Source organism: Catharus ustulatus, chromosome 7, assembly GCF_009819885.2.
Source record: "Catharus ustulatus isolate bCatUst1 chromosome 7, bCatUst1.pri.v2, whole genome shotgun sequence".
NCBI lineage: Eukaryota > Metazoa > Chordata > Aves > Passeriformes > Turdidae > Catharus > Catharus ustulatus.
In genome coordinates, this window is record NC_046227.1 from 5,448,077 (window position 1) to 5,464,557 (window position 16,481).

Sequence of the window (16,481 nt, forward strand, 5' to 3'; positions counted from 1 at the left end):
TGACATGAGTTAATAGCAGCATTGGATTTACTTTTGTAACCTCAGAAACCTCTTCCAATATTCCAAGGAATTCCAGTTTTAAAGGAAGATACCAAGAATTGAAGGATAAATGTGCAATCAGAGAGGTTCCCACAATTCAACATAGGATAGGTACCTCACTTTCTAAAAATCACTTAAATATGAAGAGGATACAAATTTTGAATTTTAGCTGCAGGAAAACAGTCATTCATTCATCCCAGTAATCAAGGTGAAGGCAAGGCTAGGAGCTCTGGTGTGACAGACAGACTATTTCAGAGTGTGATAAAGTAGTTTTGCATAGTGAAAGGAAGCTCAGGCAGGAAAGCAGTGGGAATGGGGAAATAATTTGGTCAACCCATGAGCAAGGAAAATGGGATTCTACAACAAATGTTTTGCTCATCAAAAACTGTCTGAATTGATGTAAATCCCCCTTCAACATTATGAAATAAAACTTCTTGGCATTAACACAGATCTTTACATCTTCAAGGTGTTGTGCAGATATTACTAAAGCAGGAAAAAACTGTTAAGCAAACAGAGTCAAATTAATGAGTAGAGAGAGTGTAGAACACTGACTAACCAAAATTTATGGACATTACATTTTCAAACTGCTTAGAGGCACAAACATTTCCTTGACTGTGTGTAGATCTTACTCCCTTCTCATCTCATCAGCAACTAACCCCTGCTAACCATAACACAAGTCTTACAGCAAAGCTTTTGGGTATAGAAAAATCTTCTAGAAGTCTAATCATTCTAATGCTACAAAATTTTGGCATGAGAATCTCCAAACTATGACATTTCAGACAAAGTGTGTTTTTAACCACACTGCTGGGAAGCTGGTCCTGCAACCCTGTAGCTAAGAGAACACTTGCACATAACCTTTACTCTCTTACAGTGCACACTGCATCTCCCAAGAACCAGTCAGCATTCTTTTAACAAAATAATCCCACTTACACATACTCTGTACCTAGGAAACACCAGAGGAGGAAACCTGTTGTAACTGCTACATGCAGAAATCAGGAGTTCACTTGAGCTGGTTTGGAGTGAGTTCAGCACTCACTGATGTTACAGCTGCATAAAACAACTGAACAAATACTGACATTTCCTGGCACACAGAATACCTGCATACCTCACCCTACCCACAAACTTAGTTACCACCCTGGTGTGTTTTCCTCCAAGTAAGTTTTCATCCTTTCTGAAAAGAGGTTGCAAAGCCACAGTGTTAATTTTTTCAGCTACGCCCTCCAGCATGGAAAATTCCATTCACTGGAAATTCATTCATATTGAAGATACAAATGTGCACCTCTAACACTTAGGTACACAATTCCATAACTATACAAAAACAGAAAGATTGAAATTAAATTAACTACTTTTAAAGTTTTGATAAGAGCCAGGCCACAAACAAAAGCTGAAGGCTAAGGCACAGTTTTATCACCACCATTCCACTATCTTTGTTCCACGCTCCAAACCTCAACTTCTCCTACACCAAAAGGCTATTCCAGTGAGTAACTGCTTGTAACACCTCTGAGCAATAAGCCAGAAGAGCTAAGTACTTGGTACAGGAAATTAAATTGAAATCAGTTCTTCATTCCCTTCAAGAATTCTGCCACCCTAAAACCTGTATCCTTAGCTCCAAGTTATGCTAAGTCATGCCTTGACATATCAAGAAGAGGAAAAAAGCTAAAGCATATCTAGAAGGGATTGAAAGGAAGAGGAAAGAAAAGTTAAGAGACATTCATGCTGTTTACCATACCTGTAGAATCAATTCATAGTTCTGTATAATGTTCATTTATGTGAAAAAAACCCAAACAACCAATCAAAAGGGAAAAAAAAAAGCAAACGTTAATCTTTGAAGCCAAGCATCAAACAAACAAAAATGTGTAAACAAGGACTCATTTATAAACTTAAATAGGATAAGGCATGCAAACAAAGGGCACCTCTATTACAATTGTTTAGGTGGAAAAAATGAACACATCTAGAACCCAGAAATAATTTCTCAGATGTGCTTTTTACAGTGGAGTGTCTGTAGGGTTGTCCTCCTTGGTTCATTTAAACCAGACTCAGAGGTTCCTTTAAACCAGACTCAGAAACTTTACAGTAAAGCCCATGCAACAGTTCTTTCCATCTCCATAACAAATAATCTAAGTGCACCCTCATTGCCTAGATGTTCAATTAACTGGGGAAAAATCTGTTCTCTGGGTAACAAAGGAAAGAAAGTGTCCAGACCCCCAAGAACCTACAGTTTTGGTATTTAATTGTAATAAACTTCATTGGCCACCAAGTCTGATTTTACTCACCCTTTGCTCTCTGGACTGTCCTGAAGTCTGTGATTTTGCTGACAGTTTTAACTGTTCTTCCAATTTCTGAATTTCCTGCTGAAAATCATCACGTTCGTGTTCCCTTTCTATGGCCTGTTCCTGTAAACCCAGACAGACAGTATCAAAACATTTCTGAAGATTTCATTACAATCTTGAGTATAAGACTACTTGGGTTTTGTCTTTTGTGGTGAAGAAACTGGTAATTCAAAAAATAATTAACTAATTACTAATAATTAATCAGGACTACCTTCTAGTAGCATATCTACAGTTACAGGGAAATTAAAAAAGAAAAGAGAAAGCACCTTTTTGAGTGCAGTGTACATATAAACTACAATTATCATTTAATTAAAAGGAAAAATTACCCTGCAATACTACAAAAGCTGAATTTAAATTAAAATTTTTTTCTTTCATTAGACTAAACCACCAATGTCATAATTTCAACCAAAATTGACAATAGCCCATCTTGGGAACCATGTCTCAAACCAGGATGAGAATTTATCACCCCCAACCCATAGAAATATGGTCTCCTACTTACATCCATGAACTGCCTCTGGTTTTTAAGCTGCTTTTCAAGAACTTCAATTTGCTGTTTTAATTCAGCAACCTCCAGTAACTTGGTAGCCAGGTCTTGGTTACTGCGCAGCTGCTCTTCCAGCTCCACCTCCAAAACCTTCATCTGAGAGCGTAGGTTGGAATGGTCCTTTTCTGCCTGGCACTGAAGCTCGAGTTTCTCCTTGGACAAAAATTCTACTTCCTTGAGAAGACCTGAGTAAGAACACAAAAACAATAAAAGCTGTCAGTGAAGGGTACAGAAGTCAACAATTTCCTTTTTGAAGGATGGCCAATTCAATGTATTTCTGACCTAATGCTGTTACAAGCTGCTAGAATTTTGCTCTGCTTGCAAAGATTTGTTAAGAGCAGTGACATTTTTCTATGCCTGCATGCCAGTGCTAACTGGTAAAAAAAGATAATTTCCAGTCAGTGCACGGATGACTCACCAGCACAGCAGGTCAGAAAGCTAAGGGATGTAAGATGGGCTTCAAGAAGAGCTGAGATAATTTTATGACCTGTGAAAGCACTTGCCTAGCTATTCCTGCATCATCAGTAAGGGTAATCAAAGCTCATTCCTTGGGGCATCAGTAATGATACTAATTAGTACATAGACAAAGCTTTGCTGAAAGCATTGCACTCAGGCAAGTGATAATTAATTAGCTGATTGATTGGGGAAAGGTGGGCCCCTCGCCTTTTCCTTCTCCTCCAAGACTGTGCAATGGGAAGAAGGAAGCATTTTATGCTTGCTCATAAAATAGATGTGGATTTAGTCCAGCATGGTGAATTTGAGCAGCTTGTCCAGGAATTTGTGCTGAGGTTTAAAGAGATCCTTTGAACTACTGCTACAAGTTGGACCTCCAGTGACCAAGTGTACTGGAGTCTGGCAGTGTGGAGAGGATGTCTCTTATGCCCCTCCTCAAGAATAAATATTTTTCTTTGTTTTGATGCTGTCCAAAAAGGACACAGCCTACCTACAACATTTTTTCTAGGGCTTCATTATCCACAGATATTTAATGACATTTCTAAACCCTTGATACTGAGAAAAAAAATCATGAAAATGTCCATGTTCATGTACAAAAAAACTAAGCGTGACAGGCTTGGAATAATGCAACAACATTTATACAACACATTGGGGAATATGTCATCACAGGGAGGAAAATGGAAAACAATGTGAAGAGCCTGAATTCTCTGGCTCTGGAAACCAAAAAAAAGCCAGACAAAAAGAAACAAGGAAAGTTTGGGACAAAAACATGGACTACATGAGCTCTTGAGCTCCACAGCAATCCTGTTGTGGATTACAGCTACACTCCAACTACATTTCACTCCAAGCACTAATTACAGCCTACAGAATAACCACAGTGCAATCTCTGTGCCACACTCCCTAGTTTTTGTTTTATTTTTAGATAATCACAATAAATCATCACAAGTTCATTTGGTTGTGGATGTAACTCAGGCTCTGGCAGAATGCATGAAGAGAAGATTTTCCCCTAATTTCTCTCCCAATCTCCTTGGAGCTGCATTGTACATATCATCTATTATATGTATCATGTGATGCAACAAAAAAAACTCCCAAAAAACCCAACAATAATCTGAATTCCATCAGACATAACTGCATGACAGAGAATATCTTTTGCCAAGCGCTGCATTTTGCCAAGCAAGAGATGGGAATAATGTGAATAAAACAGCACTCTAGTGTATTCACTAATACAAGGTGCAGAGAGGAGGGCATGGTCAGGTGCTAGAGATATTTGGGCACCCAAAGGAAGGTCATGGATTTAGACTGACCATGAGAGAAAAGAACTGGCATTTGGGAAAACAAGCACACAGATTTTTCCTGCTATATCCTAAGAAACATGGCTGACGGCATTTTTTTAGAAAAAAGTAGTTTTTTATTGTTCCAGAAGAACACTAGTGCTTTATGAGGAACAAGATACTGATCAAGTTAGACTGACCTACACAGTCAGTCACCTCCTCAGACAGAAATGCAAATTAACTGAAAAATAACTAGGCAAATAGATTTTACCTGGAATCAGCAGTATTTCATAGAAAGCAGGTATCAAATTTTGGTAACCTCTAAGTGCAATCTTTCTGAAAAATTTTTCATTTCTTTTTTTTTAAGCACATGTTCCCCAAGTGTATAAGAAGAATTTCAAGCAACACACCAACAGATCATGAACTCACAGATTTGTTTCTTTGTGGAGACAAACCTATTTTATCAATGCCACTTCACATCATGCAATTCCCCATCAGAAAGGCCCCAGCACGCTCCTTCCCACTCCCAAGATCATTAGCAAATGCCAAGCCCCATTCCAAAAGAGTTTTAATTAGCAAGGCCATTCTACTCACATTAGTACTCCACAGGAAAAACAGGAGATGTCAGCTTTTCAAGGAATAAGCCCATGTCAATCAACTCCAAACAATGTGATTTATATTTATCTTGTTTTCCACGTACTACAAACAATTTCAAACCTGAGGAAGAGTACTACAGATGGCTGGGGTGGGGGAAAGGGGATGGATTTCAGGACTTGGCCCTTGCAGCAGAAGTAACTGTTCAAGTTCTAAGGAGCAGCTGGCACGAGCTGGGCTGCAGCTCCTGGGAGAATGTCAATCCCAAAATACACCATAACCAACTCGGTTTTACATTCCCTCTCCTTCAGAGGGCAGCAGCAAATTTCAGGACAGTGAGGTGGATACCAAAAATAGGTTAAATTAAAAATAGTGTTTGAGGGAGATCTGAATGGGTAAAAGGAATAAAGTTACAGTAAGGGGTAAGAAAGCTCAGTGCAGCTTTTTGACTCTAACAGGAATTTACCTACGTAACTTTTTATTCACCTGAATAATTTGATTTACTCAGCTCACACTCTCTGGGGAAAAGAAAAAGTCTAGAAACAAGAGACAGCGAATATGCAAGAATCTATGACTATATGTGTGTATAAATAAAACTAATCTAAAAAACAACAGGAGAATTATATTTTGCGTAGACCACAAAACTATCATGGCAACTGTGAATTTATCAGATCTGAATTTTAGCCACTTGGTTTAAGTAGGCAAACTTCAGTTCAGGGGGGAAAAAAAAACTTCAATTTGGCATCTACAAATTTGACTACAGCACTTAAATTCCAAAATTAGTATATAACTCTGTGGATCCTTCCTGGTTTCCTCTTTCATTTCTTTACCAGCCTTCCATACCATTCTGCTTTCCTTTTTTCTGACCTACCAATCCATTCAGTTACATTTCTCTCCTCTCCCTTAGACATCCTTCAGTTCTTGCTGTACATTTTTTAACTTACATTTTTATGTCACCTCAAATAATATTTTTCTTTTCCCCTCCCTTCTTTAACTTAATTTACTAATTTTAACAGTCCATTTTATATCACTAGAAGCTTACAACCCACTCCATCCCCTCAAAAAAAATGAAGTTGGCAAACACAAAGGCACAATGCACTTCAAGCTTGATGGCAGCAAAACCATTTTTCACTTCAAATATTCATTATTGAATTGAATATTCCTAATATTGCATCACATAAGTCAGTTTTTTCTGGCCAAGATACTTATAAAACTAGTAATCTGTCAGACCCAATTATTAAGTAGTATTCCTCATTGTTAAAATAAAATAAAAGTTATTAATTCATTCACTCAGTGTTACAGCAACACAGCAAGAAAAAAATTCACACTTTTCATTACAAACCTGAACCTCCTTTATGTGCTACATGAGCAACAGCTGTTCCTAGAAATCAAAACACAGACACATGTACAAGACAAATAGGGCACTGTGATCCATTTCATCTTCTTAACCATGAAAAATGTGTATGGAGTACAGACAGTGTCAACCTTTAGGCATTTCATCTTTATTGTGCCACAAACCTCCTGATGACCTTGATCCATGGCTGTAGAGCTTTCTGCCTTTACAACAAGACCCTCTTACCCGTGTACCTGAGCTGCTCATTAGGTCACCAAGCCAAACTCTGACCCATGACAGACTGCAACGTGCCCTGACTGCAGACACTTGGTTTTGTGCTCAGAATGCTGTACCCTCTACTCACCAAGGATTGCTTGCTCCTGGGTCAGCTCCTGGAAGCGCTCCCGCAGGTTCTCCAGCTCTACGACAAGACGACGCTCAGATTCCTCTTTCAGGTTTAAAGCCTCTTCTAAGGCAGCTTTTTCTGCAACATAGCCTTCAATAATGCCTGCAAACCAAGTCAGAATGCAAATGAAGCTATAGACAAACTCATCTATTGGGGAAAAGCTGCTTGGAAACATGAGTAAAGAGGTTTTGCCAAACAATGGAAGGTAGCATAAAAAAGGAGGAAGTAAAAGATGATTTATGTTTATGGTGTAGTTAAGCTTTTGAAAGGAATCATTCTTAAGGAGCAAGATGGAATCCTAAGGAATAAAATGTACTAGATAATGTCTAAGATTATCAAGGTTTTATGAGGCTGACACAAAGCGTCTCCAAATCTGTAGAATTCAAATGGGGATCATTAAGCTTCGATGGCTTGGGATGAGCTTACAACATCCTCTGCTAAGGACTGACATTTGAAGAAATAATCCCCAGAAGGAAAAGTCAGATGTTAGATTTAGAGCCCAAGAAAAGCAGGAAACACAACGCACATCACAGATACTGGGAGGCACAAGCTCTGAGTAAATGACACTGCAATCTCACTCAGCTTCCTTTCCTTACCCTCTGCCTTGTGAAGCTCTAGTGCCAGCTGGTTCTTGGCCTCACTTTCCTCACTGAGGCACTCCATCAGCTCCTGGTGCTGACTCACCACTTGGGCAGTCTCCCGATTGCAGCGGCTGAACTCCTCCTCAAACTGCGCGTGGTTTTCATGCATCTTCTCCAGCTGCAAGTGAATCATTGCCCCACCATCAGACCTCTGATGCACATGCAAGGTAATAATAGTGCAGACATTGCAACAAAAATCTTCTCACGTTTTTAATAACATGTATGCACTAAGGTCCAAGTTTTGAAGTTTCGTTTTAGGACTAAGCCAACTTTGCCAAAAACTTCTGGACACACTGGTGAACCCTGTACTCACATGCCAGTATTTTTGCCACAAGTTGTGCTTAGGAGCCTAAGTTTCTTCACTGTGCATAAAAAGAAATAACTCCCTATTGGCTAAACTGTTAAGCTTGACACTTCCTGAGCCACTTGAAATTCAAAGCATCCTTACGTTTAAATTCAAGAGATTCAGTCACGTCTAATAGACAGTAAAATCCATATATCATCAGGATTCCAAGGTACACAACCAGTAAGCAAAGTAAGCTGGATCACAGAGCTGATGAGGGTCACCTGGAACCCAGATCCACCAAGTGCTTTAACCACAAGTTAGCTGTGTCTCAGTAGAGCCATCATCAGCACTTAAAAGTAAATTTATGTGCTTCATTCTAGGAGGAATTTTTGAAGATGGTGAATATACATTTCACACAGACACATATCCCTGGGTTTCACAAAATACCATAGGAGTAGATGAATTTCAGAGGTGTTTTTCTCCTTCACATCTTCTCGTCAATTAGGGACTTCCTTACCCAACAGACTAATTATTGTCACAGTAAATTAAATCCTCAGATGTATACAGTGCTTGTGCATCTACCCCAGATGTGCAATCTAGACACTGCAAAACTCAGTATGGAAATATTCACATTCTTTTATGATACTAAGTGCATCTCCCTTTATCACAACTAAAGCAGCATATAATTACAAGGACGTTTGTTTGCTGCTATCTTCATATTCCCCAAGCACTGAGACATTGGACTGAGTTTTCCTAAACCTGCTTATCAGTGTTGAAAAATCATCGACGTGAAATATGATAAAACCCCTTCAAAAAACTCCTGGTCTCCTGAAGTTACCAAATTTAATTTAAAATCCTAGTTTAAATGTACTTAAGGTGACCAATTTGTTGCCTTCCCAGAGGATCTGTTAAAAGGTTAAATGCACAAATTTAAAAATGATGTCACATTTTCAGTGTTACACACAAAATCATGGAATGGTTTGGGTTGAAAGGGACCTTTAAAGACCACATAGTTCCAAACCCCTGCCATGAACAGGGACATCTCCCCATAGCAGGTTGACTCTGTACAGATTAGAAAGCTTTACTTGTTTAGTTGACTCTGTAACAAGTTCCAGAAGTCTCTCCACTGCAGTGCGCAAACGATGACAAATTTTCAGTATTGCTTCTTCACTTTCACATGCCAATTCTGGTTTTGCAAAAATGCTTTCACATAAGTATTGGCTCAACTCAGACACCTCGTCATCTCCTGGAGACAGCTGGTTGTACTCTGTGAGAGTTTCATCAAGCAGCTCCTCCACTGAATACAAGGAAGCTATTGAAAAACACAGAAAAGTGACAGCTAGCCACAAAACTGGTCACACAGATAACTGATGTTAGGCAGTGACATGGACCTGGACATGCATTGCAAGATGAAAACCTGGACACATCAACAATATTGAAAAATCATGAGGATTTTTCACAAGGTTTGGCAATCTTGTGCTGTACATCACGACCTGGAATTCTGCATTCACCAAGTTCATCCTTCCTGCCCTATAACCTATCCAAACTTTGATAACATTTTAGTAGTTGCACTATTAAAAGAATTAAATTGAGAGAACACTGGTGGACACTACCTTAAGCATGGACCAACTTTCAAAGACACAAACACTGCAAAAAGATATATTCTCTTTACATCTATATCCATACAAAGGGTATGAAAAGGTAGTTTTCAAGAATATGAACTGACTACATCCAGGTTTGTACTCACCTTTTTCTAGGTGATGGTTTTCTTTGGCTTTAAAACACTGCATGAATCCCATTTCCTCCATAATACTCCGAGTTTCTTTAGAATCTCCAGAAGCCAGACTGTCATCAAGGCAAAGACCAATCTTGCTACAGATAAGGTCCTCAGTAACTATTGTGGCCTTCACCAGTTCCATAAGCAGTTTCAAAACATGCTGATAAGATTCACGCAGTTTTTCCCTACAACAAAAGCATAATGGACAATTGAAAAATTGCATGCGCTTGATATGAAAGACACTTAGAACCTGTTATAAACGTGACAATCCAAAATGGTTATCTGCCATGGTTCAGCAGTTATCAGTGAAGATCATTCAGATGACTCACAAAAAACAGGTGATTTTTAAAGAGCTGGCACAGCAAAACACCTTTGTCATCTCCATAGGTAGATCACACACTGCAGTCACAAACATCTCAGCCTTCAAAACCTGTGGAAGCACCAGCAAGGAAGACACATCTACTACTATGGTATCAGTGACACCAAAACAACTAGAGGGTGTTCGGGCAGACCTGACAACAAAAGCTCTATTTCTATTTACGAAAATATTTTTGTTTTAAGATTAGCGCTAAGCCAGTTTCTGAAAGATGAGAAGGAGAATTCTAGAAGCTTATTCAACATGACAGCTTCTCTAATCCACACATCTCCGTGACATTTCAAACCAATCCACTTTATCTGAAAGCCTCTTGGTCACAGAACCTCTCTCCATTTTTAGATTTTTCCAAGATTAGACAGCAGAAACCCCCAAACACCAAAGTCTTCATCACACTGAAAGAAAGAAAAAAACCCAACTTGCTCTTAATGTCAGAATAGGTTGATAATTAAAAAAACCTCTAAATAATTTGCAAATAAAAGCAATATATCACTCTCCAACACTACTGTTTTGAGCTGGTTTAGCTTTGCCTAGTTATTGATTTCTTTATGAGAAGTGAGAAAACAGGCAAACAAACAACAACCAAGTATTATGTAACCAAAGATGAACAAACCTTTCCTCCTTGGACTGCTCAACATCAGACCTCAACAAGGCTATCAAATTTCCTCCTCCTTGGTTTTCCCTGTCCCGCCACTGAAGGAGTGTCTCCAGTTCAGAGTTGGTCTCCTCTATTTCATGCTGTAAAGATGCCACTTTCTTTTCCAACTGTGGAAATACAGTGACAACACAAAGTCAACAATTTTGCCTAAACTTTGCTTCACAAGCTCTACCTGAAAAAAAAGTCTCTAGAAAAATTACTCGTCTCCTTATATTTATTTGTTCAGATGATACCTATACCAGGTTAAAACATAAATATGTACTTTTATTTATATGTAGTCATATATGTATATACCCACCCTCCACCTCCAGAGTTAGCTGCCAAACAAATTACTGCCATTTTGTTAGAAACTCTATCTCATAAGTAAGCTAGCAAATAAGTCAAAATACCTACTGGGGAGAAAACTGCAAAGAGAGAAAAGCATTCTGCTCCCATGCCAACATTCTCAACCCTCATTAAGTCCTGCAAGAAGAGCTGGAAAGAGTAATGCATTCCCAGTCAGGAAATTCTCTGTTTCCCCCTAGTCTAATTTGCCACAAGAATCACACCTGCAGTCCCTGTATATATACCTTGAGACAGAGAGGCCAATGCTAAAATACAACCCCAAAAGCACATTTAAAAGCTAGGTTTAAAGTATTTTCTCCCCACCTGGGTAATTATTGCTGCCCTTTCCTGCAGCAGGGAAGATGACTTTTCTTGTTCCTGTTGGTGAGCAGCCTGTGCCTTCTCCCTCTCCTGGATCAACATCTGCTCCTTGTCATGTAGTGATGCCTTTTTTTCAGCTTCAAATTCATCCTGCATAAACCACATATACTTGGATTTACTGAGAGAAGGAAAAAATGCCAAACACCACCATCCTTCCAAAAAACCTCAAACATCCCCTGTATTTTTTCTGTTTTCTTCAGAAGTATGCATTTTGCCTCTCAGAATAATCAGCAGTAACTTACACATCAGCACCTCCAAACAACAAAATTATGCCGAAACTGTGATCAGAATCAAAAATAGTGTGGCCAGCAGAACCAGGGGAGTGACTGTCCCTCTGTACTCAGCACTGATGAGGCACAATTTTATCTAGGGACACCAATACATTTCAAGGTGATGGCCACCTATTTTTTACATTGTCAAGTCAAGAGAACAGTTTTTCCTCATGGCAAGAAATAAGACTTCAGAGCAGAAGACCTGCTGTCATGGATCCTTTGCAAAAGACTGAGCCAGTCTTTGCCCCATGGTCTAGCAGTTAGGAAGGCAAAAATGAGCTGACACAAAGGGGTAGGACAACTTGCCTTGACCTAGAACATGGCATTTGTGGACAAAATCTCTGAAGCAGCCTGTTTGCTCTCAGAAGCCCTTAGAGTATGTCAGAACACAGACAGCAATTCTGAATATCTGAGTATTCTGAATTTTGAAATTCTCAAATCTGCTAGGAGAGGTAGAGGGAAGAACCAAGGGAAAAGGTTGGCATGAAGACAACTGCATAATCAGCACAGGGGAGTGGGAAGGGAAAGGCTTGTAAAAACCTGCATCAGCCCACAGTGCAGCTCAGTCTGACACTGCAAAGAGATCCAGCCAATCTCTGCCGGGACTAAACCTAATTGAATCCATTGACAGCTGTACCAGCAGGAGAAATAGCCCTGCAAAAATTTCAACAACATGAAGTTTCTGGAGTCATAAATGCTAATTAAGGCAGTTTAAGAGAGAAAAGCAGGGATCACTTCTGTAGTTTCTGCATCACAGTCCAGTCCCAGCTTCTGTGGGCTGAAGGCTGGGGTTCAGCTGAGGACAGCAGTGCCAAATATACCAGCAGCAGCTTTTCAGGATACACTTGTGCCCTCTGTTTCAAATACAGCTGCACCAGCCAGAGAGAGGTCAAGCAGTGATCAGGACTACACAGAGGGCCAGAGGCAGGAAACATCTTGAAAATGCTTATCATGTTGTTTATCATGGTGAATCAATGAAAGCAGAGAGTTAACAACAAGAGTAACAACAAAGTATCTTCCCTGCCATCACACAGTGGTAAATGCTTAGATAATACTGAATATTTTGCCACAAACACACAGTATGTGCAGTAGACATGGGATGCTAGGCCAAGGGCACAGTCTCTGCAGACACCAAGAAGGAAAAATCTCAAATAAACTGAACATGAACAAGGAATGCTGCTTAGAGCATGTTCCACTGATTTTTTTCGTTTTGGTTGAAGGATACTTCATATCCAGTTCAGGACTTTAAGACAACCCTGTGGTAAAAATCTTACACCAATTGGTCTTTTTCAGCAAAACACACTCAGAAGTGCATTTTCAGCAGAGCCTACCTTCAGCTGTGCAATCTGCTGTTCCAGCAGCACCTCTGACTGACACTTCAGCAGCTCAATCTCCTCCTGGAACTGAAGCTGCTGCTTCAATTTCACCTCCTCAAATTGAGCCAGAAGAGTTTTTCTCACAGATTCTACTTCAGAAGCTGATGCAGAAGCATACAGCTGCAGACAAAGAAGGAATACAAAATACTTCAGCTGCAGTGTTAGAATTAAGGAAAAAATGAAACCAAACCACATCCATCAAGCTAAACCTAATTCTGAAGAGTACATTCACAGTCCTCAAGGTCATACAGGGCTGCTGTCTGTCATCATGCTGAGTATAGAAAAAAGCAGGTTGATAAAAATAGATAAGAAGCAACCAGGCATTAGGTATCAAGTATCTCCTGTATTCATGAGACCATCAGGTCAGACTAACATGAGTTACTCTTTCCAACAGACCCTTCCCTAAAAGAAATTCCAAAAAATAAAGAGGGAGGGGGAGAAAAACAAAACAGCAGCATGTTTTGTTAATATGTGATTTCCCTTGTTCAAATGGGAGCAAACATTATGCATCTGTATTTAATGCAATTCTCCTGGCATACAATAGTGAAAGGTTTGACAGACTTTTGTTCATTTAGGGATTTTTTCCTACTATTCTCTCTAAGAAGAGTCACTGTAGTCATCAGAATAGACAAACCCTGTCTCTAGGATGATGTGCTTGGAGACTGAAGCACCATTAGAACCTCCCAGGAAACTAATGAAACTTCCTCCCTAGGCAATCTATTCCTCTAAAAGTGATTTAAGAGTTATTTGGAATATTATCAGATTTTCAATTTAGGAAGTGAAAAAGCAAAAGATAGTAATATTTAACTTAATATGTTCTGCGGTTATAGTTGGATAAAGCTCATTTTGTTTGTGACTTTTCCTACCATGAGTGTAATATGTAACACCAGTGGTTGCTTGCTTCTACAGAAGTCAGATTGTATCCTCTTATTATTGGTGCTATTAAAAAAAATTAAAAATCATCTAGATATACAGCCTTATGTCTAAGCTTAATGACACTGAATGTACTTTATGGTAAAACATGGATTGTTTTTAGTTTAGGTAGCAGCAGCATTCTGACCTCTTGCTCACGTTCATGCTGTGCTTTTAGTTTCCCCAATTCTTTTTCCAACTCCCTGGAGTATTCTTCCTTGTGTTTCCTCATTTCTGCCTCATGAAGATCCTGAAGCTCTTGGAATGCTTTCCTGTGCCTTTCCTCCATCTTCAACACTTCCTCACGTAACAGATCCAGAGCCAGACGTTTCTCTTCTTCCAGCAACTGCCTTTGATTTCGCAGGGCTGTGTTCACATCATCCTGTGTAAGAATTAATTTTTAAAAAGGGGAGGAAAAATAGTAACTACAAATATCTTTGCAACCCATTTGTCAAGCCCATGTCCTGCTGTATCAAAGCTTCTAAAGTAAACAGGAGCAATACTGTTTTCATGAAGGATGAGCATATATACATATACACACCCTCCAAAACATTTACATGGGTTTACTTTTCTTATCTAGTCTAAGATTTGTAAATCCTTACTTATTTGGAAGGATCTTTAGATTCCTAGACATGTGGCTTAACCTCCAGAATTGCAGTTACTTTGGTCTTCTCTTTCTGAAGAACTACACAATAGCTCTACTAGGGAGAGAAGGTCTCAGCCACAAAAATGGAGATCCTCCAGTCTTAAATATGTTAAAAGATATACCTAATTTGTACTTTTTCCACATATGATATAGAAGACTCATTACACTGAGCATTTGGGGCAGGAAGCAACAGATGGATTTAATTTTCAGCTGGAGTTTCCTTTTTCAGCTCATAATATGGCCACACACAATGTGTCAGTGCTGGCACAGAGGTGAAAATATCCCCTGAGAACAAAGGAAAAGGTGATCCCACACAATGTGTCATGAATTTCACCTCCTGTGCCAGGGTTTCTTTGACTCACCTTATGGGCTTCTTCTGCTTCCAGTGCCATGGTTTTAAGCTTTTCCATATTAACAGTAGCTAGTTCAATTTTCAAGTTATTTAGGGAAAGCTGAAGTTCTTCAGCATGCTTTAATTTCAGCATCTCAATCTCCTGAAGCAGTTGTGCCTGATGCATTTTATCCTGCTCTTGGAGCTGCTCCCTGTGCTGCAGCTGTAGCTTCTCCAGAGCCTGACTGTGCTCATCTCTTACAGTCTGAATTTCAGATAGGTAGGAAGACTCCAAGGAATCCAGATTTGCTAAGTGTTTAACCTCCAGTTCGTCAATTTGGGCCTGATGCTTTGCCTGTAGTTCAGCAACACAACTTTCAAGCTGAATCTGCTGTTGCCTTTCCAGTGTAGATTTAAGTGTCTCAATTTCAGCTTGGTGTTTTGCCTGAAAATCAGCTGTCAGAGACAAAATCTGCTGCTTATGCTTCTCCTGTAACTGCTGACTTTGGAGTTCCAGCTCATCCTCATGTTTCTTTTTCAGCTTTTGGAGAAGAATCTCTTGCTCAGTTGTGAATTTCTGAGTCATTTCTTTGTGCTCCTCCATAAACCTGTATTATTTCCAAGAAAATTAGGAGACTATTGTCAAAAAAGTAACTGTTTTTTTAAAATAATTGAGCTAATAAATAATAACCCAAGGAAAATAAATAGACCTCACTTAGCCTCCACAAGGTTTACTTGATGTTTCAAATGCAGAACTAAAGTCAAAGCAAGCTATAACAATTATTTAATAGCCACATAATTAAAGGATTCTGGAATGTCACTTGGGAGTATCTGATTATTACTAGAAAAACTGGCACCTCTGTTAACTTAAAAAGACAGAGCAACATGTTCATTACAGTATCTCATGGTGCATGCATTGTTACATCCCAAATGTGTTGTCTGCAAATAAGTGAGCTGTCATAACAAACACCTCTAAAAATAAAGACAGACATAAAACCACTGTGGAGGTCTATGTGGGATACTTGGGGGCTCCTCCAAACCCAGCTGAGTTCTGCTTAAAGCTTGATGCAGAAGATTCAGTATCTCAAGTGCTGCCATTTACTGCAATTAGTAACTACAGTATTTTTGCATGCAGACGCCAATAACTAAAAAAAAGTTATCTAGAAGTTAATTTGCTGCTTTCAGTGTTTCCTTACAGTCATTGTTTCTCCAGTATTGTCCTGTGAACATATTTTTGGGGAGTGAAGAAAGGATAAATTTGAAGCAATGTATGCAAATACCAATATGTGGTTGCTGACTTCCCTTAATTCCCTTGAAACAAGAGGTGTAGGAAGGGGAAGAAAAACAGTAGTTTTTCAAAAAAACAGTAGTAGTTCAACCTCAGCATTCAATGGTTGCCACAAGCTTCATTCACCAGGAAAAGCTTGTTTACATTCATTTGAATTGTTTAAAAACATTCAGAGAATTTTTCCACTTACAGAAGCTAATCACACTTCTCTTTGAAGGCTGGTGTATGATTTCTGTGTCAGTCAAA

The 16,481-nt window shown here is 39.2% G+C and overlaps 1 protein-coding gene across 6 annotated transcripts in view; it reads right to left on the reverse strand.

Moving 5' to 3' along the window:
• The window catches only part of PCNT (pericentrin), a 69,438-nt gene that overhangs the window by 27,730 nt on the left and 25,227 nt on the right, over nucleotides 1-16,481 (reverse strand). For 5 of the 6 annotated variants that reach the window (XM_033064435.1, XM_033064436.1, XM_033064437.1 and 2 more), the window contains exons 20-31: nucleotides 14,979-15,555; nucleotides 14,119-14,352; nucleotides 13,014-13,178; nucleotides 11,354-11,500; nucleotides 10,661-10,812; nucleotides 9,645-9,859; nucleotides 8,983-9,209; nucleotides 7,567-7,729; nucleotides 6,929-7,072; nucleotides 2,869-3,098; nucleotides 2,313-2,432; nucleotides 1,769-1,789 (exon numbers count right to left, since the gene is read on the reverse strand). In XM_033064435.1, the coding sequence (XP_032920326.1) occupies nucleotides 1,769-1,789; nucleotides 2,313-2,432; nucleotides 2,869-3,098; nucleotides 6,929-7,072; nucleotides 7,567-7,729; nucleotides 8,983-9,209; nucleotides 9,645-9,859; nucleotides 10,661-10,812; nucleotides 11,354-11,500; nucleotides 13,014-13,178; nucleotides 14,119-14,352; nucleotides 14,979-15,555 (2,395 nt within the window). The remainder of the gene's footprint in view (nucleotides 1-1,768; nucleotides 1,790-2,312; nucleotides 2,433-2,868; nucleotides 3,099-6,928; nucleotides 7,073-7,566; nucleotides 7,730-8,982; nucleotides 9,210-9,644; nucleotides 9,860-10,660; nucleotides 10,813-11,353; nucleotides 11,501-13,013; nucleotides 13,179-14,118; nucleotides 14,353-14,978; nucleotides 15,556-16,481) is intronic. The other variant, XM_033064438.1, reaches the window with a different exon arrangement.